The 22,558-nt window shown below is 41.2% G+C and overlaps 1 protein-coding gene across 6 annotated transcripts in view; it reads left to right on the top strand.

Moving 5' to 3' along the window:
• The window catches only part of ppp1r1c (protein phosphatase 1, regulatory (inhibitor) subunit 1C), a 97,647-nt gene that overhangs the window by 35,936 nt on the left and 39,153 nt on the right, over nucleotides 1-22,558 (top strand). For all 6 annotated transcript variants that reach the window (XM_072261749.1, XM_072261753.1, XM_072261752.1 and 3 more), the window contains one exon: nucleotides 22,165-22,202. In XM_072261749.1, coding sequence (XP_072117850.1) covers nucleotides 22,165-22,202 — 38 coding nt within the window. The remainder of the gene's footprint in view (nucleotides 1-22,164; nucleotides 22,203-22,558) is intronic.

The following is a 22,558-nucleotide window of genomic DNA, read 5'->3' as shown; positions in this document are numbered from 1 at the left end:
GGGCCAAAAGGCCTGCTTCTGTGCTGTACTTTACTATGGCTCTATGACTCTATTCTTTGTACCAACATGAAATGTTAGAACAAGACGACAAATCATACTATTCACCATGGAGAATCTGATAGCTGGGAGATACATTACTGAAATCCCACTGTGTGTTTGCGCAAGCGCATCAGTAAATCTTCTACTTTGCCCATCTCGTGAGGCAGGAGGATAACTATCTTCCTTGACACGAGGCCTGAGAAACGGCTGAAAAATATAAAACTGTGCTTTGTAAAAGTGTGGGTGATCCAATTGCAAGAGTCCACAGCTGAGTGGGATAGTTTAAAATTATCCCCATGATTTTTCAAATGGTTGTGCAGTAATCTTTGACTATTATCACCTGAGGTATTCATGATTTTGTCAGGTAGCTAAGTGAAACCCAATAAAATGGGATAAAGGCAGAAGGTTATCAGAATCAGCATGAGAATTAAAGACATTTAACCTCAGTTCCAGATCCTGCTTCTTAATGATACATTGGTTTCCTAGGCAACTGGTGTCCTGAGCGAAAGACAAAATGAAACCTGGTGTGTCCACTCAAAATACATTAAGCCCATTGCTGTTTGTGGAAAACCATCGTTAACATTTAAGGTCAAAAACTTCTCTTCAGAATTGGAAGATATAAGAATTTTACAGCAAATTCTGAACCAGGGACAAGGTAACATTAGGCTGGGAACTTGAAGAGGAAGGGACAGGTGAAAAGAGGTTAAATGACAGATGTGTTTATGATGGAAGGTAAAAGGAGACAGGACAGTCAGCAGGGTCCATTCCCAACTTGGTTTTGGCTTACAGAGATGATTGATAGTAACGTTGAAAAAACCTTTCATCCCTGTGGTGTTAAAGAAATGGGCAGATGTTAAAGAAATTGGTTGGTAGTTATTTTCGAAAAGGAGTTAGTTTTCACATTCATGTTGATGCCTGTGTGTAGTTAAACTGCAACAGCTTAACTGGTTCTGGAGCATGTCTTCAGAAACTACAGCTGTGATATTGCTGGGATCTATCGGTTTCAGTCCATCAAATGAAGCCGGTCCATTCTTGTTAGCATGCAAAGTGAATTGACTGTTTTCTGTGATCTCGTGAAAAAGCAGAGTGAAATTAATTAAGCCACTCCATGCTTGTGACTGAAGATGGTTGCGAATACTTCAATCTTGTCATTCCTTTGGCCACTTTCCCTATGGGTTATAGTACGTTTGAGGCCAAAACCAGCGCCAGGATTTACATATTAACTGTTCATATTAATGTTTTTGAATGAGGCTGACAAAGGTAAAAGAGCAGATTGGACATTTGTTAGTCCAGTCATCTGATGCAGACATCTTTACGGTTTCTTGTCTGTGCAGAAGTATATAATCTAACAGATGACAGTGTCTGGTCTGAGATTGTTGCCGTGGGGTCTTGTGTCTGTCTCTCTGGGAAGACAGGAATTCATTATGGATAGACATTGATCTCTTCTTGCTGATTACACATCCCCAAAGGATTTGATCCTTTGCTGATCCTGGCAGTGAAGTCACTCTGGAGAATCAATTTATTCCTTTCTGAAATGCAGACCAGGGTGTTCTTGAGGTTAGAGTGGATATCTTTAGCCACTTTTTTTTAGAATTCTGGGTTTGGTCATATACAGTGATGGCTGCAATTTGCTGGTTTTGTGTTAGATCTTCCTGCTGGAGAAAAACTAGTCCATAAGATGAATGGGACTCTTAACCTACCTCACCTGTGGTTCAGAGCCAAGAGCACTTCAACCTCAGTAGATGAGCTGCAGTATACTGATGATGTAAATGTTTGTGATGTAGAACTTCCAATCATCATTGGCACTGGCCCACTGTACAATACCGGTGTCTGATAATAAAAGTTCACGGTGAGATAGGGGGAGAATGTTTCCATCTCAGTGTCCATTTCTCTGCAATGAAGAAATTTATCATAGGCTTCACTATGCTAGCAGAGCCCCTTTAAAGGGTTTTTAAGGCTTAAGTCCTTCAATCTGGCACAAAACTCACTGTCTGCCAGATAGCAGTGATCCTCCGACTGCTCTGTAGTTTAGAAACATCGATTACCTTCAGTAAGAAGCTTAAAATACTGTTAATATCTCTGCAAATTCTTCAAATTCACTGAACAGATAAACACGCACAAAAATATCTCCTTTCCATGTTGACTTACGTTCAGTTAGCTCTGCTGGGCAGATCAATATACACACGTACAACTCTGGAGACCCATAGCAGCCATTCAATTACGAGGGCAAGATTCACATGGGGGAAAATGTCCAAGGATGTGCTCAAATCCTCCTTGAAAAATGGCAACACTCCCATTGAATCCTGGGAATCTCTGGCCATTGACCATTTAAGCTGAAGAAGATTTCAGGATGGTATTGTGAGCTTTGAATACATGCATAGGAATAAACACAGAAGCAAGTGCGCTAACTGGCAAGCTGCCCTTCTGCCCATCTCATCAGATACCTCCTGCCCCATCTTGGTACAGTCTGTGGAACCCATCAATATTGGTGCCATCGGTAACAGGAGTGGAAACAGGTCACGCTCAGTCTAAGAGACTGCCTAAGCAGCAGTAGCAGCATAACAAACTAGAACTGTGACTGTGGCTCTGTCACTTTGTTCCACCGGGATCCAATTAAATTGCAAATGTTTTTTTATCCACTCGGAAGCAGAATTGTGACATCGTTTGCTATTATATGCTGCCGCAATATTTCCCCAAAAGGAAAATTGCCCTGAAAATTGCTGTAGACAATAAGTGCAGATTACAACCTCATCACTGAATGCAAAGTGAAGTGTCTGAGACTTCAGCAGGGATATTTTTAATGCAGTTTCCATTGCTTGCTTACTTTGTGGCAATCAAAGTAAATTCTTTGCTTTAAAAGTTCTGTTCTAAATTTGTTGTTTCCACAATTGCTGCCTTATTGGAGACATTGATAAGTAAGAAAGAAATATAATCTAAATGTTTGTATTTTAAAATAGAAATATTCCCCTTGTTTTATATTCAATCTGCTGCCGTACAATTAATAGGATTGCACAATGGAAAATTCCTCTCATTGTACTCACTAAAATATTATTCCTCGAGGTACATGTTGCTGATAAATATCAAAAGTAGTAGAGATTAAAGGTAGTAAGTGTATTCTGAAAACTAATATATATATTTTCTATTATCTGTCAGCTCTACAAATGTTAACTGCGTTTCCTGATACCATGTCTGTTTTTTCTCTACTCTGCCGTGATGCTTCCCAACATATAACTTTCCAATTATTTAACATTTTTGTTCTTCAAAGGTCTGACAACTGTTCCATTGGCTGAGTCTGCCTTCGAGGATTGGAAGTGATATATCTATGCTACTACAGAGTTTATTGTCCTAAAATTAAAGTTAACTAGACACTCAATTTGCATCAATTTCATTGTAGAGAGAGAGAGGAATTAGAAATAGCTCTGCTTTAATTATGTGTAATTTCAAGATATCATGAAGTACCAAATTTTCAATCACAGTAAGAGTTCAAAGGAGGACACAGAGCCAAGTATATAATCGAGAAATTCAGGTCTACCATTAAAATGTTCTATATTGCACAAAGGATAATCAGGGGTTTTTTTTGTGTAACAATAGCATTTATCAAACACATGTACTTCCTCTCAAAACTTACCTATCTCTTTCTGAATCTGAATCTGAAAAGACCACCAGTATATCCCAGTGTTGATTGATTGACTGAGACTATTTAGAGCAGGGGTTCCCAAACTGGGGTCCATGGACACCTGGGTTAATGTTAGGGTACATGGCATAAAGAAGGTTGGAATCCCTGATCTAGATAAGACCATCTGACCATAAAATACAGGAGCAGAATTAGGCCATTCGACTTTGAGTCAGCTCTGCCATTTCATCATGGCTGATCCATTCTTCCTCTTAGCCCCAATCTCCTACCTACCTCCCATATCCCTTCATGCCCTGACCAATCAAGCATCTATCAAACTCTGCCTTATATATACATAAAAACATGGCTTCTACAACTGCCCATGGCAAATAATTCCACAGATTCACCACTCACTGGTGAAAGAAATTTCTCATCTCCATTCTAAAAGGACAGCAATCTATTCTGAGGCTGTGCCCTCTGGTCTTAGACTCTCCCACGTTCATCATTGTTATGTTGGGAGCAGGCACGTAGATTTAGCAGACTGCCAACAGTACTAGAAATGGAAAAATGTAAGAAATTGTGAGAACTCAATAGTTATTATCTGTGCAAATTATACAAGGCAAGATTCTGGATGGAGCAACTTGCTACTGTTGAGCAGCTGTAGCTGCCTTTGCTTGAAGTTTTATAAAAAATTGGATATAACTGCCTGGAAGCAGGATGAATACAGATTCAACATTAACCTTCAGCAGAGAATCATTTTCATTGCTGGAGGCAGATTGGAAATCATCTGAAAGGGACTGTCTACCTTCAGGACTCTATAAATATAAACATAAATTTGTGAGTTATGCACTGGAAATATTAAGTTTATAAAAATTGAAAAAAAATTGCTCTTGGTTACAGAATCACCTTAGTGGTCTGCTGAAATTACATTGTATAGAATCAAATCAGAATTATTGCATTTCTCTCTGAGCACATAACTTGATGAAAATGAAGTTATTATACATTCCCACTGTTTAATTGGTACCTAAGGAAGTTAAGACAGCAGTAATAAACCTGGTTTATTTTTCTCAATATTTTTAATTTAATATTTTGTGTTTTTATTTCTCTTGGCATCCAACATAATTAGTTTTAATAAATCCCAGCTTTTTGTACATTGCAGAAAATAAGTTTGCATTTCTGATAAAAATATGATAACATAGTTAATTGATTTTACCTTTTTCCATTTAATTGAATAGTACATGCATACAGTACTGAATATTTATTTGGCGTTTGTTATTTTGCTGAAGGCACATGATTGTTTCTCTGTTCAATATATTTTACAAAACCAGAGCTATTGATCTCAGTCCACTCATCCTCTTTCCAAATAACATTTCAATGAACGTCCATGGATTGATTAAATGCAAAAATATTATTCATGTTTGTAAATATGTCAATTTCACCATTTTCTTCATTAAGTAGATTAAAACCAGGTAATTTTAATTTCAGGACTAAATCCAGTTTCTAGTACTGTGGTGCAACAGCAGAAAACATCCTGTAATTCCTCTGTAATTGGCATTAAACTGACAATCCCACTGAGAGAGGTTACTGCATGGCGGGGTATGGGAAATGAGAATGTGTCAGAGAAGCAGTTCTTTGAAGGTTGAGGCTAGGTTGCATTTCTGAGGCTAAACAGATGATAACTCTACATCTAATTAAGCTGCAGGATCCTTGAAATAGGAGTGTTTTAATTTCCCAGCACTTATTAACACCTTATGTACGCAGTGTTCACCAAAAATGAAGTCTAACCTGGTTGCTAGGTTGGCTGCACAAACCATAAAACCATATTTATTGACAGGAAATCTTTCAGTTTCAATTAGTTTTGAAACAATTTGGTGCAAATACTAGATTAGAGTTTATTTCTGTAATTCCGTGACTGAATTCACCAATGCTTTTAAATAGTATTGGCAATAAGCTTTCTGTGTTTAATTTTAAGTCTGATGAGCTCTAGTCATCTTGTTATGGTATATAACAATTGAAAATAATGGAATTTAATTCATATCAGTGCAAAGTAATACATTTTGGAAAGCTAAACCAGGGCAGGACATACATATTGAATGACCGGGGTCCGGGAATGTTGTTGAAGGGGGACCTTGCAGTACATTTGCATCACTTCCTGAAAGTGTCAACACAAGTAATTTGGATGGTAAGCCAGGTGTATGGTGTGCTTGCTAGTTTTGGCTGAGGTATTGAATGTAGGAGTTGGAGTGTTGTGTTGTAGTTGTACAAAAGTTTGGTTAGGCTGCAGTTGGAACATTATATGTGGCTTTAGTTGCAACATCATAGAACGATTATAATTAAACTCATGGGAAATTCATGTGTTTCCTAAATTAGGTGAGTTTGAGAGGTTGGATAGGCTGGTACTGTGCTCCCTGGAGCAAATGAGGCTAAGGGTGATATGACAGAGGCAAGGGAATCTAAAGCTGGAGGAAATAGGTTTAAGGTGAGAGGCTGAAATGGTAATTTTTTCACACAAGCTGATATCTGGAATGAATTGCCAGAGGACATGGTGGAGGCAGGAATTGTAACAATACTCAAGAGGCGTATGGAATGAGAATGGCGCAGAGGGATATGGAAATAATGCAGGGAGTGTAGATAAGCATGATGGTCCACATAGGTGTGGTAGGCCGAGGGTCTACTTCTATACCATACAAGTCTATGATGATATTTACTATTGCTTTCAACATCTTCAGTTAAAGCTCTGAATTAAAATTAATATTCTTGACATGAATTGGGAAGCAAATCTTTTCCTGCAATTTCCTTTCTGGCATGTAGTAACCTTTTGGTAACTCAGCCATATGGCCTTGTAGAAATGCTTCCACTAATTTTGTCCTTGGATATGTACATATCCAATGGAAACATTGAGTAATACTGAGCAGAAAAACAGATCTTGTTCTATTTCTGGCAATAAGTGGCAGAGTGCTTAGCATGCTCATAGTAGTAAACAACCCAGCCCATTGATCCCAACAAACAAGTATGCAGGGATCAAAGTGACCCGACACGCACTTACAAAGAAGCAGAGAATGTTATAATTCGGAAGTATAGCAAAAGCGGTACAGGAAAATAGAGAAGAGGTAAAAGAACAACCATGAGATTTTGAATGGTAGAACAGGGACAAGTGCAGAATTGCATGAGAAGGTGAATGAGCAGGTGTTCCAAGTCCTGGAGATGTGCAGGAAGATGTCATAAGAGGAAATATTTGCAGCATGTTCTGTTTTTATTTCAGGAATTTGGCACCTACACTGTTTTGAATTTTGATTCTTCATACTGTTTTGCTCAATGCTTCGGGAGATCGAACATTTTGTGCAACACGCTATTCTAATGCCAAGCTTTCTACCACCTGCCACTTTAACTTTCAGTCTCTTTCCAATGTGATCTTTCTGTCCTCTGTCTCCTATAATGTTCCAATGTAACTTAGGAACAGTGGTGTGATTTTTAAACCAGAAACAACAGAGATTCTGTAGACAATAGGAATTCTGCAGATGCTGGAAATTCAAGCAACACACATTAAAGTTGCTGGTGAACGCAGCAGGCCAGGCAGCATCTCTAGGAAGAGGTGCGGTCGACGTTTCAGGCCAAGACCCTTTGACAGGACTAACTGAAGGAAGAGTGAGTAAGGGATTTGAAAGTTGGAGGGGGAGGGGGAGATCCAAAATGATAGGAGAAGACAGGAGGGGGAGGGATGGAGCCAAGAGCTGGACAGGTGATAGGCAAAAGGGGATACGAGAGGATCATGGGACAGGAGGTCTGGGAAGAAAGACAAGGAGGGGGGGGGATCCAGAGGATGGGCAAGAGGTATATTCAGAGGGACAGAGGGAGAAAAAGGAGAGTGAGAGGAAGAATGTGTGCATAAAAATAAGTAACAGATGGGGTACGAGGGGGAGGTGGGGCCTTAGCGGAAGTTAGAGAAGTCGATGTTCATGCCATCAGGTTGGAGGCTACCCAGACGGAATATAAGGTGTTGTTCCTCCAACCTGAGTGTGGCTTCATCTTTACAGTAGAGGAGGCCGTGGATAGACACGTCAGAATGGGAATGGGATGTGGAATTAAAAAGATTCTGTAGATGCTGGAAATCCAGAGCAACATACACAAAATGTGCTGGCAGCTCATTCCACACTCTGAGTGAAGGAGTTTCCCCTCATGCTCGCCTTAAACTTTTCATCTTTCACCCTTCACCCTTAACCTGTCATTGTAGTCTTCAGTGAAAAAAGTCTTCTTGCATTTAGCCCATCTATACCCTTTATAATTTTGTATATACTTCTATCAAAACTTCCCTCAGATTTCTATGTCCCAGGGAATAAAGTGCTAACTTATTCAATCTTTCCTTATGTATTTTAAAACCAGCTCAACCACCAATTCTGAGAAGAGGTGAACCTGGAACATTAATTCTTCAGAAGCTGCCTCTTCTGTTTCTCTTGTTAAAAGCTCTCCTTAGTACAAAACCTGGGCAACTCTTGGCATTCTTTTAATGTTGACTATAATAAAGTTAAAGCATTGTGATGTGAACTTCACTTTAAGGAAGTGCAGTCAACAAGCAGCATTGACCAATTTTCTGTGAAATCTATCTCTGTTTAAACTTGCAGTACTTTGCAATCATGTGTAGTGTCTACCCACTCATGGTGAGTATTGATTATAATGCTTCAATTCTCAGGAATTTACATATGATCCTCATGGTTATGAATCAAATAATTATGAAATAGTCCATCCATATTTGCCTCTGTTCATTGGGATGGATGCAGGATACAACAGGCCTTGTCAGAGTCCCTGTGCATCTTGAATGAATATTTGCCACACAGATGTGCCCCTGACCCAGGCTGGGTTTCTAGATGTCAACATCATTCGCACTGTTGGGCAGCCTTTTTGGCCTTTGTGCATTGGGATTAGAGATCAGCTGTGACAGGTTTGTAGATCTGCTACAGTGCAGGAGCAGCAGGATCTTCCAGACTGTTACATTTTATAAAAACACAAAAATAATGTTGGAACTGTAAATTTTAGATTTCCCTGTACTTCCAAAATCAAAGTTGAATGTCATGAATATGACTGTTTCTTTTGTCTTGGGCTTCTCAGATAGAAGGTAGGAAATTGTGAGGTAACATCCACTTCTAATCGATGATATGCATTTAACACACACTTGGCCATCTTTGTACACCCAATCAGCATTACTTTTGGCAGAAGTAGCGATCTGGTGGAGATTTACCCATCATTGTTTGACATGGTTGTACTTCTTGTTTGAACTTATTTAAATCTTACATCTGTACAGCCACGTGAGGGAGTAAAAATCTTTGTGTTATGACTTGATTTCAATGAACAGACATGTGAATTTATAAGTCTAATGGCTTGTAGAAAGAAGCTGTCCCACAGCCTGTTGGTCCTGGCTTTATTGCTGTGGTACCGTGTGCCAGACGGAAGCAGCTGAAACAGTTTATGGTTGGGGTGACTGGTGTACCCGATGATCTTCCAGGCCTTCTTTATGTACCTGCTGCTGTAAATGTCCTCAATGGAGGGAAGTTCACACCCACAGATGTGCTGGGCTGTCCGTACCACTCTCTGCAGTGTCCAGTGATCAAGGTTTGTAATCTTCAAACAGGGCAAAAGTGAAAGTTGTTATTACCGTAACCTCTGTAACATTGAGGCTTATTTAAATGAGGGTGGCATGGTGGCATAGTGATCAGCGTAATACTGTTACAGCACCACCGACTCAGGCTCAACTCCACCACAGTCTGTAAGGACTTTGTGCATGCTCCCCTTGACGGTGTGGGTTTCCTCCAGGTATTCTGGTTTCGTCTCACATCCTAAAAGCATACAGGTTAGTTAGTTATTTTGTCACATAGCTGTAATTGGGTTCATTGCACTGAAAGGGTCCACTACTGTGCTGTACCTCCAAAAAAAAATGAGTAGATTAATCCTTGTTAGAATGTTTGCACCTTTTAAGCTATATGACACAAGCATGTTAAAGCAGACATTGAGGAGTTTGACTACTAAAGTATGGGGCCTCATTATTGGCTATTTTATCTATACTTTCTCAATATTCTATCAATCTTTGCATTTCAACTTACAGTAATATTTGATTGGTTTAGATAAATTCTGTTAATTGAATTCTTAAGAATATCTCAAATATAGTATTAGTTTTGATGGTTAAGTTTGAGTCAGACATGTTTCTACTATTTTTATAAAAAAGCTAAGTGCAGAATGCTACAAGTCTCATGAATAGTCAAAACTCATAAAAAATAAATCTACAAATGATATTCGGCGGTGCTTTCCTTGAATCTTGAAAAGTAGTAAATTATTTAAGGAAGGAAAACCTGAGCAATGTTTTTGATTCAGAGTTTCTGGTTAAATCAGTTTATCCAAATGATTTGATTGTGAAAGACTGGCAAGTTCAAGTTTAAGATCAGTTTATTGTCATTCAACCGTACACATGTACAAACAATGTTCTTCCGCACCAAGGGGCACAACACAGTAGATACAACTCACACACATAACATATAAATAATATTGCCACTAGTAAGTTAGGAAATAATAGGGAACCCAGCAGGTCAGGCAGCATCAATAGAAAAAAGTGAACAGTTCAGAACTGAAGAAGGGTCTCAGACCAAAACATCGACTGTTTACTCTTTTCCATAGATGCTGCCTGGTCTGCTGAGTTCCTCCAGCATTTTGTGTGCATTACTTTGGATTTTCAGCCTCTGTGGATTTCTTGTGTTTATAACAAATAAAAAGGTGCATTTACTACACAAGTTTAAAAAAGATAAAGAGTATAATGCTGCTGGTGCTTCATACGTGATGAGATCTGGGTGGTGACAGGGAGTTCAGTCATCTTACAGCCCCGGGGGAAGAAGCTATTTCTCATCCTGACAGCTCTTGTCCTAATGCTACTCTACCTCCCGCCTGAAGTAGGGGGTCAAAGAGATTGTTGGTCGGATGAGAGGGAATGTTGACAATGCTAGGGCCCTCCATATGCAGCGATCCTGATAAGTATATCTCTGAAGGGTGAAAGAGAGTCCCCAATGATCCTCTCAGCAGTCCTTTGAAGGGACTTGCAGTGAGATGCCTTGCAGTTCCCATGCAGCTGGTCAGAACACTCTCCATACTGCTCTTGTAAAAACTGGTTAAAATGGTGGGCGAGGGGATGTGTAAGGGGGAGAGCCTCAATAAATTCAGTCTCCTCAGGCAGTGGAGATGCTGGTGTGCTTTTTTGACCAAAGAGGTGGTGTTGAGGGATCCGGTGAGATCGTCCATTATGTGCACTCCCAGAATCTTGGTGCTCCAAGCTCTGAGGAGCCGTGTATGTGCAATGAGGAGTGGTCAGCGTGCACCTTCCTAAAGCTCACAATTATCTCTTTGGTCCTGCCAACGCTGAGACTCAAGTTGTTGCGCTCACAGCTCTACCTCCTCTCAGTATGCCGACACATTGTCATTGATGATGAGGCCAACCACTGTTGTGTCATCGGTGAACTTGATTTGGTTTGCATTGAAACTAGCAGTGCAGTCATGCGTCAGCAGTGTTAACAGCATCGGGACGAACATGCAGCCTGGGGAGTGCCAGTGCTCAGCATGATAGAGCTAGAGATGTTTCTTCCAACAAAGACGTGGTCTTCTGTCAAGTAGTCTTAGATACAGTTACAGAGAGAGTGTTGATACCCAACAAGGACAGTTTACCAACCACCTTCTGAGGGATGATCAGATGAAACACTGAGCTGAAGTTGATAAACAGTATTCTAGCACTGGAGGCATCATTTTCCAGGTGGGACAGCATGGAATGGAGCGTAGATTCTTTGAATCACATAAACATTGTCTAATGCAAATTGTCTCTGAACATAAGAAGTTATTAGGGCAGATGACTGAAAGAAGATTTTAAGAAAAGGGTTATGGAAATCAATGAGGTAGAGACAGGAGGTTTCAGGAAGGAATTCCAGAGCTTCGGCATCTGAAGATATGGTTCATGGTAGAGCAATGACCATGTGGAAATGTTCCAAAGGCCAGAATTAGAGATGAAAGGAAAAGGGAAGAACAAGGCAGTGAGTGGACCTGAAAACACAAAATCATAATTGTGGTGACACTAAAAATCTGAGACCAGTAGTTCAATAATCTCAAGCATGTGCCTGGACAAGACATTGCGAATTTGGAAATGGCAAGGTCAAAGTTTCAGCTTTCAGTTTAGAAATGATAGAATGGAGCAAGGCAGCGATTGATATAATCTAGCCTAGAGAATAATTAGAATGAAGAGCATCTCAATAACAAATAAATTGAGGAAGGTGTAATTCTGAGCAGTGAAAAGTACTTGAGTGATTTGGCTGCAGAAGACCTTGAGGCTGCAACCAGTTGAGTTCAATGCCAGCCAGTTGCCACCATTAGTTGGCTAGAGGATTGGGCCTGCGGCTTTGATCCTTCCTACTTTTAGTGATGAGAAAATTACGGCTCACTTAGTGTTGGATACTGGTAATGCAGTTTGGTGGAGGATTGAAGCTGATGATGATGGCGATGATATGCAGCTGTGTATCACTTAATTCTTTGTAATTCTGCATGCTAATATATGGGGCTATTTTCATAGATACACGGTATGAGTTTTTGTTTCCATTTTGTTTTGAGATACAGACTATTGTTCCAATATGACTGTTTTCAAACACTGGACACACTTCATAATCATTAACAACCAATCTCCAATCTGCTTTAACGCAAATACAACATTTCCCAGATTGTGGAAGTTTTTACTAGAATAGTAATTCAGAAGTGTGTGGGTGAATAACGAAGGGATAAGTATTCATAACATTGGAACTGGGAAATAGAAAACAGGAAATAAATTAGAAAGTATCTTGTGACAGTAGTTATGACAAGAAGATCCTGTATACTTGTAAAAACCCATCACATTTTCTAATGTTCTTCAGGGAAAGAGATCTGCTATGTTCACTGAGTCTGGCCTAAATATGACCAATAACAGCACTCTGAATGGCGCAGTATCTCCATAGATCATTCTGCATGGCATTTCAATGTAGGCTGTGCAGCAATGTACATAACCTATAAAAAGATAAAACTTCTATCAAATGTTTTCATTTCACTAATCAGATGTACTTCAGACAACAAATCTCTGTGAAGGTTTACAAGATTCAAAGAGAACCAGATAATTGACTCCAACTTTCACTCTGCCCTCAAGTTTACCTGGTCGATTTCCGACACCTCCCTCCCCTTTCTAGATTTTTCTGTCTCTCTCTCTGGAGACAGCTTATCTACTGATGTCTACTACAAGCCTACTGACTCTCACAGCTATCTGGACTATTCCCTTTCTCACCCTGTCTCTTGCAAAAATGCCAACCCCTTCTCGCAATTCCTCCGTCTCCGCCGCATCTGCTCTCAGGATGAGGCTTTTCATTCCAGGACGAGGGAGATGTCCTCCTTTTTTAAAGAAAGGGGCTTCCCTTCCTCCACCATCAACTCTGCTCTCAAACGCATCTCCCCCATTTCACGCACATCTGCTCTCACTCCATCCTCCCGCCATCCCACTAGGAATAGTGTTCCCCTTGTCCTCACCTACCACCCCACCAGCCTCCGGGTCCAACATATTATTCTCCATAACTTCCGCCACCTCCAACGGGATCCCACCACTAAGCACATCTTTCCCTCCCCCCCACCTCTGCTTTCCGCAGGGATTGCTCCCTACGCGACTCCCTTGTCTATTTGTTTCCCCCCCCCCCCCCCCATCCCTCCCCACCGATCTCCTTCCTGGTACTTACCCTTGTAAGCGGAACAAGTGCCACACATGCCCTTACACTTACTCCCTCACCACCATTCAGGGCCCCAGACAGTCCTTCCAGGTGAGGCGACACTTCACCTGTGAGTCGGCTGGGGTGATATACTGCATCCGGTGCTCCTGATGTGGCCTTCTATATATTGGCGAGATCCGACGCAGACTGGGAGATCATTTCACTGAAAACTTACGCTCTGTCCGCCAGAGAAAGCTATACCCCTCTCGCTATACCCCTTGCCCATCCTCTGGGCTTTTTTCCCCCCTCCCCTTTTCTTTCTCCCTGGGCCTCCTGTCCCATGATCCTCTCATATCCCTTTTGCCAATCAACTGTCCAGCTCTTGGCTCCATCCCTCGCCCTCCTGTCTTCTCCTATCATTTCAGATCTCCCCCTCCCCTCCCACTTTCAAATCTCTTACTAGCTCTTCTCTCAGTTAGTTCTGACAAAGGGTCTCGGCCCGAATCGTCGACTGTACCTCTTCCTAGAGATGCTGCCTGGCCTGCTGCGTTCACCAACAACTTCTATGTGTGTTAATTGACTGAGATTTAGCTCCCTATTGAATGCCAGTGACAATATCATTAAGGTTGTTATCAGCAGCTCTGCAACACCTTTTTGTGACAATGTGATTCAGTCAAAGTTTTCCCACATACTCTATTACAGTCCTTTGCCAAATTACTTGGAGAAGAGGTAGGATGGCAATGAGTCTCTGCTTCATTAGCAGCCAGTTTGTGGCTGTAGATTTGTCGATTTATTTATCTATTAATTAATTTATCTAGAGATGCAGTGGGGAACAGGACCTTCTGATCCAAAGAGGGATATAACCATATAACCATATAACAATTACAGCATGGAAACAGGCCATCTCGGCCCTTCTAGTCCGTGCCGAACTCTTACTCTCACCTAGTCCAACTGACCCACACTCAGCCCATAACCCTCCATTCCTTTCCTGTCTATATATCTATCCAATTTAACTTTAAACAACAACATTGAACCTGCCTCAACCACTTCTACTGGAAGCTCGTTCCACACAGCTACCACTCTCTGAGTAAAGAAGTTCCCCCTCATGTTACCCCTAAACTTTTGCCCTTTAACTCTCGACTCGTGTCGTCTTGTTTGAATCTCCCCGCTCTCAATGGAAAAAGCCTATCCACGTCAACTCTATCTATCCCGCTCATAATTTTAAATACCTCTATCAAGTTCCCCCTCAACCTTCTACGCTCCAAAGAATAAAGACCTAACTTGTTCAACCTTTCTCTGTAACTTAGGAGATGAAACCCAGGCAACATTTTAGTAAATCTGTGCTGTACAATTCTATTGTTCTAAATCTCCTCTTTACTCTCTCAATTTTATTGACATCTTTCCTATAATTTGGTGACCAGAACTGTACACGATGCTCCAAATTTGGCCTCACCGCTGCCTTATACAATTTCAACATTACATCCCAACTACTATACTCAATGCTCTGATTTATAAAGACTAGCATACCAAAAGCTTTCTTCACCATTTACCCTGCAACCCCCCTACTTAACACTAACCTAATCATAGGACAATATACAATGAACAAATAATCTACTACTGATATGTCTTTGGACTGAGGGAGGAAACCAGAGGCCGCGGGGAGAATGTACAAACTCCTTACACATGGCATCAGAATTGAACTCCAAACTCCAATGCCCCAGGTGTGACAGTGTCAATCCAACTGCTACGCTACTAGTTTAGTGTGGTTTACGTAATCTTTAAATGGGTTATTGATGGCATTTTTTTGTGGGCTCAAATATCACTCTGTATCACTCTGTAAATTCAAGCATAAAAATTGAATCAACTGACTGTGTTACTGATATAGTCAGGGGAACTGCCATTTGAGTGAGACATTCACTGTTGACTAAGATGGATACCAAAGATTTTCAGACACTATTCTGAATAACAAAGAAGTTTTCTTTGGATTCCTAGTTAAACACTGATCACATCAATAAGATAAAATAGATGAATAATTAACCAAAGAGAAATGCTGTTCATGCTACACTGCATTTTGTTGGCAAAGTTCTTGTGAAGTCTGTTCTCAAAGCTTTTTTTGCCTGGTATAATAAAGTATAATAAACTGCATGGCTCACCTGTTAGGCTCAGTAAGAACCAGTGGCCGTTAGTGGATGAAAAAAATGTTCCCAGCATGCATTTCTCGGTCACGGTAAGAGGTTTGTAAACATCACGACAAATTTAAGTATATCAAACCATTGAACAAATTAAAATCTGGTGCAGACAAATGGTATGATAAAAGGTAGAAATAACTGTTATTTGCTGGGCAGAATTTCATGCTGAGTAGCTTGGGGATATAGCATTATAATGGATGAGGTAAGGAAAATAAATTACCCTGTTTACTTTATGCAGAAATGTTGGTAGTTTGATGAAAAGAATATGCACAGAAAGCCCAAATTTGACTTTGCAAGTTCTAAATTGACTAGGTTACGATATATTTTTCTAACTCATTTTGATAATTATCTGTTGAATGTTCTGTGCCAAATGCATCCTGCATTAAAGCAAAACTTAGCTTGATCTGCAGTAATGGCCCTTCAAAGCAAGAAACAGTCAGTTTTAAATTTGACAATCAGTGAGAACGCTCCTAGTGTATTGTTCATATTAAATGACCATCTATATTGTGTGCAACACAAACATACTGGAGGAACTCAGCAGTTCAGACAGCATATATGGAAATGAATAAACAATCAATGCTTTGGGCCAAGACCCTTCATCAGGACTGGAGAAGAAAGGAGAAGACACCAGAGTAAAAAGGTAGTGGGCATGTGGGGGAGGAGGACTAGCTAGAAGTTGATAGGAGAAGCCAGGTGGGTGGGAAAGGTACACAGCTGGAGAAGAAGGAATCTGACAGGAGAGGAGAGTGCGCATGGGAGAAATGGAAGCATGAGGGGCAACGGGGGAAGATGATAGGCAGGTGAGAAGAGGTAATAGGCCAGGATAGGATGGGGAAAATAGAAGAAGAGGGATGGGGAGAAGAAAATAGCCAAAAAAAAACAAAAAAAAATTACTGAAAAAAGAAATCGATGTTCATGCCATTAGGTTGGAGGCTACCTAGACGGAAAATGAGGTGTTGCTCCTCCACCTGAGTACAGTCTTATTCAGGCAGAGGAGGAGGCCATGGACCAACATGTCGGAACAGAAAAAGGGATGGAAATAAAAATACTTGGCCAGTGGGAAACTCTGCTTTCAGCAGATGGAGAGGAGGTGCACGACAAAGCAATTCCTCAATTTATGTTGGGTATTACCAACGTAGAGGAGGGTGTGACAGGAGCAGCAGATACAATAATACAACAGACAACCCCAACCCCAATAGGCATGCAGGTGAAGTGTTGCCTCACTTGGAAGGTCTGGTTTGGTTTTGAATGGAGGTGGTGAGTGGGCAGGTGTAGTATTACTGTCACTTGGGAATCATGAAGGGAATCATGGAGGGACCGATCCCTGCAGGAACAGCATTTCTCTTTGGTTAATCATTCATCCATTTCATCCTATTGATATGATCAAAGCTGAGAGTGGGGGGTGTGGTAAAGATGTGTTTGGTTGTAGGATCATATTCAAGATCACAGAAGTCGTGAAGAATGACATGTTGAATGCGAAGACCCATAGGGTGGTAGATGAGGACAAGAGGAACTCTATTGCTGTTAAGGTGATGGGAAGATGGATGAACGTGGATATCCAGGAAACAAAGGAGATGTGGGTGATGGCAACTTCAATGGTGGAGGAAGGGAAGCCACATTCTTTGAAAAGGCACAACATCTCTGATGTCCTGTAAAGGAAAGTTTCAACTTGTGAACAGTTGCAGCAGAGATGAAGGAACTTAGAAAAGAGAGTAGCATTTGATAATTACTGCCTCTGAACGCACTGCCCTTCAGTCTCTCTGTAACAACCCCAGCCTTACCATTGAAGCTGCAGACAAAGAGGTGCTGTTTTAATGTGGCTGACTGATCTCCATCTTGCTGGGGCCAGACGGCAACTCTCAGGCATCTCCTCTTACATACCCCTCGAAAAGGACCCCACTCCAGACTATCAGGATACCCTCTCCAGCACCAACACTAACCTCAACAACTCTGGAGATTTCCCATACGCTACCAGCAAACTTACAGTTCCCGGACTGCACACTGTTCATTTCTACCTCCTACCCAAGAATGTTTGGTAGATCCATTATCTCTGCCTGCTCCAATCCCACTGAAGTCATGCCCATATACCTCGACTACATACTATCCCTCTTGGTTCAGTCCCTTCCCACCTACATCTGTGCATCTGTGACACTTAATGTACTCTCAATCTCCTCAACAGCTTGCAATTCCCTGGCCCTGACCACCTCATTTTCACCTCATTTGTCTGCGGCTTTCTAGGACATCGGAGATGTTGTTCCTCTTCAAAGAATGAAGTGTATTTTTCTCCACCGTTGATGCTGTCCTCAACCACATCTTTTTTATTTCCTGGATATCTGCTTTCACCCTATCTTCCCGCTGCATTAACAGCAATGGAGTTCCTCTTCTCCTCACCTACCTCACTATAAGTCCCCACATTCAACACATCCAGTCTCTATACACTTATATTTGTCATCAGGAAGACCTTAAAATTTATTGCTTCTTTCTTGACAAAAGACCTAATCAGTGTCTCTCCATGACCACCCTCCTCCATTTAGCAGAATTAGTCCTCACCCTCAACAATTTCTCCTTTAGCTCCTCCCACTTTCTCTCAACTCAAGAGAGAGCCATGGGCACCCACATGGGCTTCAGCAATGCCTACTTTCTTGTTGACTATGTTAAATAGTCCATTGCCCTGCAAATGAACATAAAAACTGACTGTAAAAGCTTTTATAGATATGTGAAAGGAAAAAGACTGGTTAAGACAAATGTAGGTCCCTTACAGACAGAAACAGGTGAATTGATTATGGGGAACAAGGACATGGCAGACCAATTGAATAACTACTTTGGTTCTGTCTTCACTAAGGAGGACACAAATAATCTTCCGGAAATAGTAGGGGACAGAGGGTCTAGTGAGATGGAGGAACTGAGGGAAATACATGTTAGTAGGGAAGTGGTGTTAGGTAAATTGAAGGGATTAAAGGCAGATAAATCCCCAGGGCCAGATGGTCTGCATCCCAGAGTGCCTAAGGAAGTAGCCCAAGAAATAGTGGATGCATTAGTGATAATTTTTCTAAACTCTTTAGATTCTGGACTAGTTCCTGAGGATTGGAGGGTGGCTAATGTAACCCTGCTTTTTAAAAAAGGAGGGAGAGGGAAACCGGGGAATTATAGACCGGTTAGCCTAACATCGGCAGTGGGGAAAATGCTAGAGTCAGTTATCAAAGATGTGATAACAACACATTTTGAAAGCGGTGAAATGATCGGACAAAGTCAGCGTGGATTTGTGAAAGGAAAATCATGTCTGACGAATCTCATAGAATTTTTTGAGGATGTAACTAGTAGAGTGGATAGGGGAGAACCAGTGGATGTGGTATATTTGGATTTTCAAAAGGCTTTTGACAAGGTCCCACACAGGAGATTAGTGTGAAAACTTAAAGCACACGGTATTGGGGGTATGGTATTGATGTGGATAGGGAATTGGTTGGCAGACAGGAAGCAAAGAGTGGGAATAAACGGGACCTTTTCAGAATGGCAGGCAGTGACTAGTGGGGTACCGCAAGGCTCAGTGCTGGGACCCCAGTTGTTTACAATATATATTAATGACTTAGACGAGGGAATTAAATGCAGCATCTCCAAGTTTGCGGATGACACAAAGCTGGGCGGCAGTGTTAGCTGTAAGGACGATGCTAAGAGGATGCACGGTGACTTGAATAGGTTAGGTGAGTGGGCAATTTCATGGCAGATGCAATTTAATGTGGATAAATGTGAGGATATCCACTTTGGTGGCAAAAACAGGAAAACAGATTATTATCTGAATGGTGGCCAATTAGGAAAAGGGGAGGTGCAACGAGACCTGGGTGTTATTATACACCAGTCATTGAAAGCCGGCATGCAGGTACAGCAGGTGGTGAAAAAGGCGAATGGTATGCTGGCATTCATAGCAAGAGGATTTGAGTACAGGAACAGGGAGGTACTACTGCAGTTGTACAAGGCCTTGGTGAGACCACACCTGGAGTATTGTGTGCAGCTTTGGTCCCCTAATCTGAGGAAAGACATTCTTGCCATAGAGGGAGTACAAAGAAGGTTCACCAGATTGATTCCTGTGATAGCAGGACTTTCATATGATGAAAGACTGGATTGGCTAGGCTTATACTCATTGGAATTTAGAAGATTGAGGGGGATCTTATTGAAACGTATAAGATCCTAAAGGGATTGGACAGGCTAGATGCAGGAAGATTCCCGATGTTGGGGAAGTCCAGAACGAGGGGTCACAGTTTGAGGATAAAGGGGAAACCTTTTAGGACCGAGATTAGGAAAAACTTCTTCACACAGAGAGTGGTGAATCTGTGGAATTCTCTGCCACAGGAAACAGTTGAGGCCAGTTCATTGGCTATATTTAAGAGTGAGTTAGATATGGCCCTTGTGGCTAAAAGGATCGGGGGTATGGAGAGAAGGCAGGTACAGTGTTCTGAGTTGGATGATCAGCCATTTTCATACTGAATGGCGGTGCAGGCTCGAAGGGCTGAATGGCCCACCTATTTTCTATGTTTCTATGTTTCTAAATGCTCCACAATTCTTTCTGCGACACATTGACAACTGCATTGGTGCTGCTTCATGCACCCATACAGATCTTGTCAATTTCGTCAACTTTGCCTCCAACTTCCACCCTGCCCTTATATTCAATTCGTCCATTTCTGACACCCCTCTCCCCTTTCTTGATCTCTCTGTCTCATTCTCTGTAGAAAAAAAACATCTACCGATGTATTTTATAAACCTACCAATTTCTATGGCAATCTTGAAGGCAACTCCGTCTCCTGTAAAAATGTTATTCCCTTTTCTCAGTTCCTTCATCTCCACCACATCTGTTCTCATGATGTGGCTTTCCTTTCCAGGCCATCAGAGATGTCTCCTTTCTTCAAGAATGAAGTTTCCCATCCTCCACCATTGATGCTGCCTTCACCTGCATCTCCTTCATTTCCTGGACATCTACACTCACCCATCTTCCCATGACCTAAATAGTGATAGTGGTCCTCTTGTCCTCATCTACCACCGTATGAGCCTTTGCATCCAACACATCACTCTCTTCAACTTCTGCTATCTTCAATAGGATCCTCTCACTATGCATTTTTCCCTCAGCCCTCAGTCTCTGCTTTCTGCAGGGATCACTCCCTCTGTGATTTCCTTGTCCATTCATCCCTCTCCACTAACCTCCCTCCCAGCACTTATCCCTGCAAGTGACAGAAAATCCTACACCTGCCCATTCACCTCTTTGCTCACCTTCATTCAGGGCCCAAGACAGTCCTTCCAGCTGAGGCAAAACTTCAGCTCAAATCTATTGGAGTCCTCTATTGTATCTGGTGCTCCCGATGCACCTCCTGTACATTAGTGAGACCCAATGTAAATTGGGGCGGGGGATTTTTGTCAAGCACCTCTGCTCCATCCACCAAAAGAGAAATTTTCCTGGTGGCCAACCATTTTAATTCCTATTGCCATTCCTGTTCCAACATATTGGTCTATGGCCTCCTCTTCTACAATGAAGAGGCCACTCTCGAGGTGGAGGAGAAACTCCTCGTATTCTGTCTAGGTAGCCTCCAATCTGTTGGCATAAACATTGATTTTTCCTTCTCGTGATTTTTTTCTGTCGTTTAATTTTTTTCTTTTCCCCTCCACCTTCCCTCTTCTATTCCTCACTCTGGCCTCTAGCTGCTTCTCGTTACTTGCCTGTCGCCTCCCTCTCATGCTGCTCCTCCTTCCCTCTCTCCATAGTCCGTTCTCCTCCCCTATCAGATTCATTGTTCTCCAGCCCTTTCCCTTTACCACCCACCTGGCTTCACCAATCACCTTCTAGCTTGTTCTCCTTTCTCTCCCCCGCACCTTTTTATTCTGGGATCTTCCTCCTTCCTTTCCAGTCCCAATGAAGGATCTCAGCCTGAAACATAGGTTTCCATAGATACTGCCCGATCTACTGAGTTCTTCCAGCATTTTGTGTGTGTTGCTCTGGATTTCCAGATTCTGCAGGATCTCTAGTGCTTATACTTTGTGATCAAATATTTAACTACAAACACGTTTGTACTAACATATCAGAGATCTAGGCTTGGTAAGAGCTATGACAGGAGGTGCATTGCATTTAAGAAGTGATATCAGTACCATATTCCATCAAAATTGATGGTACTTATTATTTTGGAAGAAAATGATGGTAAATTGTAAGAGTGCACATCTTATTCCAGAAATAAGTATAATAGAACTGATGAATGCTCTTTGTAAATTTAATTTCACCGAATTTGATAATTTTCTGTCCTGCAAATCACTTAAATCAGTTTTCACAGTTCCGAATCTGTTACTTTGCTCTTCCACTTTTAACTTATACTGACATTATTAATTTAAACCTTATTCTCTTTCCAAATAAAATGTACATCAAATTTAATGGACAGCAGAACACAGGCATTATTGTGCAGAGTAATTCAGATCCAGCAATTCTTCATTTTGCTCTGGTTGTACATTGTCACTGCACAGTTTACTAAGTTGGCTCTATAAAGCAAGATATGCAATATTACAAGTTAACCGATTGTAAAATACAAGCATTCATTTTTACCTTGTTTTTGATTTTCAGAAGTAGATGAGAAAAGAGAGAATAATCCGCAAGGCGAGGTAAGTGAACAATACGTTTAATCCCCTATCTATTATAAAAACACATAGCTGATTTTGGGTGCTAAATTAAAACAAGCTAGATTTTGAGAAATTTAGCTACATGAACATTTCCATGCTTGTATGAAATATTGCAATTGAAGGAAATATGAAATTTAAAAGCTGGAAATTCTACTCAGGTTAGGCAGCATCTAAATACATCGACAGAAACACAGTTGATATCACATCACTAAAGAATAATTAGAAGAAATTAGTTTTAAATACAACAAGCTATTGCTATTTAACATAGGAGATTTCAGAAGAATCAGAATCAGGTTTATTATCACCAGCATGTCTTGTGAAATTTGTTAACTTAGCAG

This window comes from Mobula birostris, chromosome 6, assembly GCF_030028105.1.
Source record: "Mobula birostris isolate sMobBir1 chromosome 6, sMobBir1.hap1, whole genome shotgun sequence".
Classification (NCBI taxonomy): Eukaryota; Metazoa; Chordata; class Chondrichthyes; order Myliobatiformes; family Myliobatidae; genus Mobula; species Mobula birostris.
The sequence above is the reverse complement of the archived record's forward strand: the minus strand, read 5'-3'. Positions and strand labels throughout refer to the sequence as shown.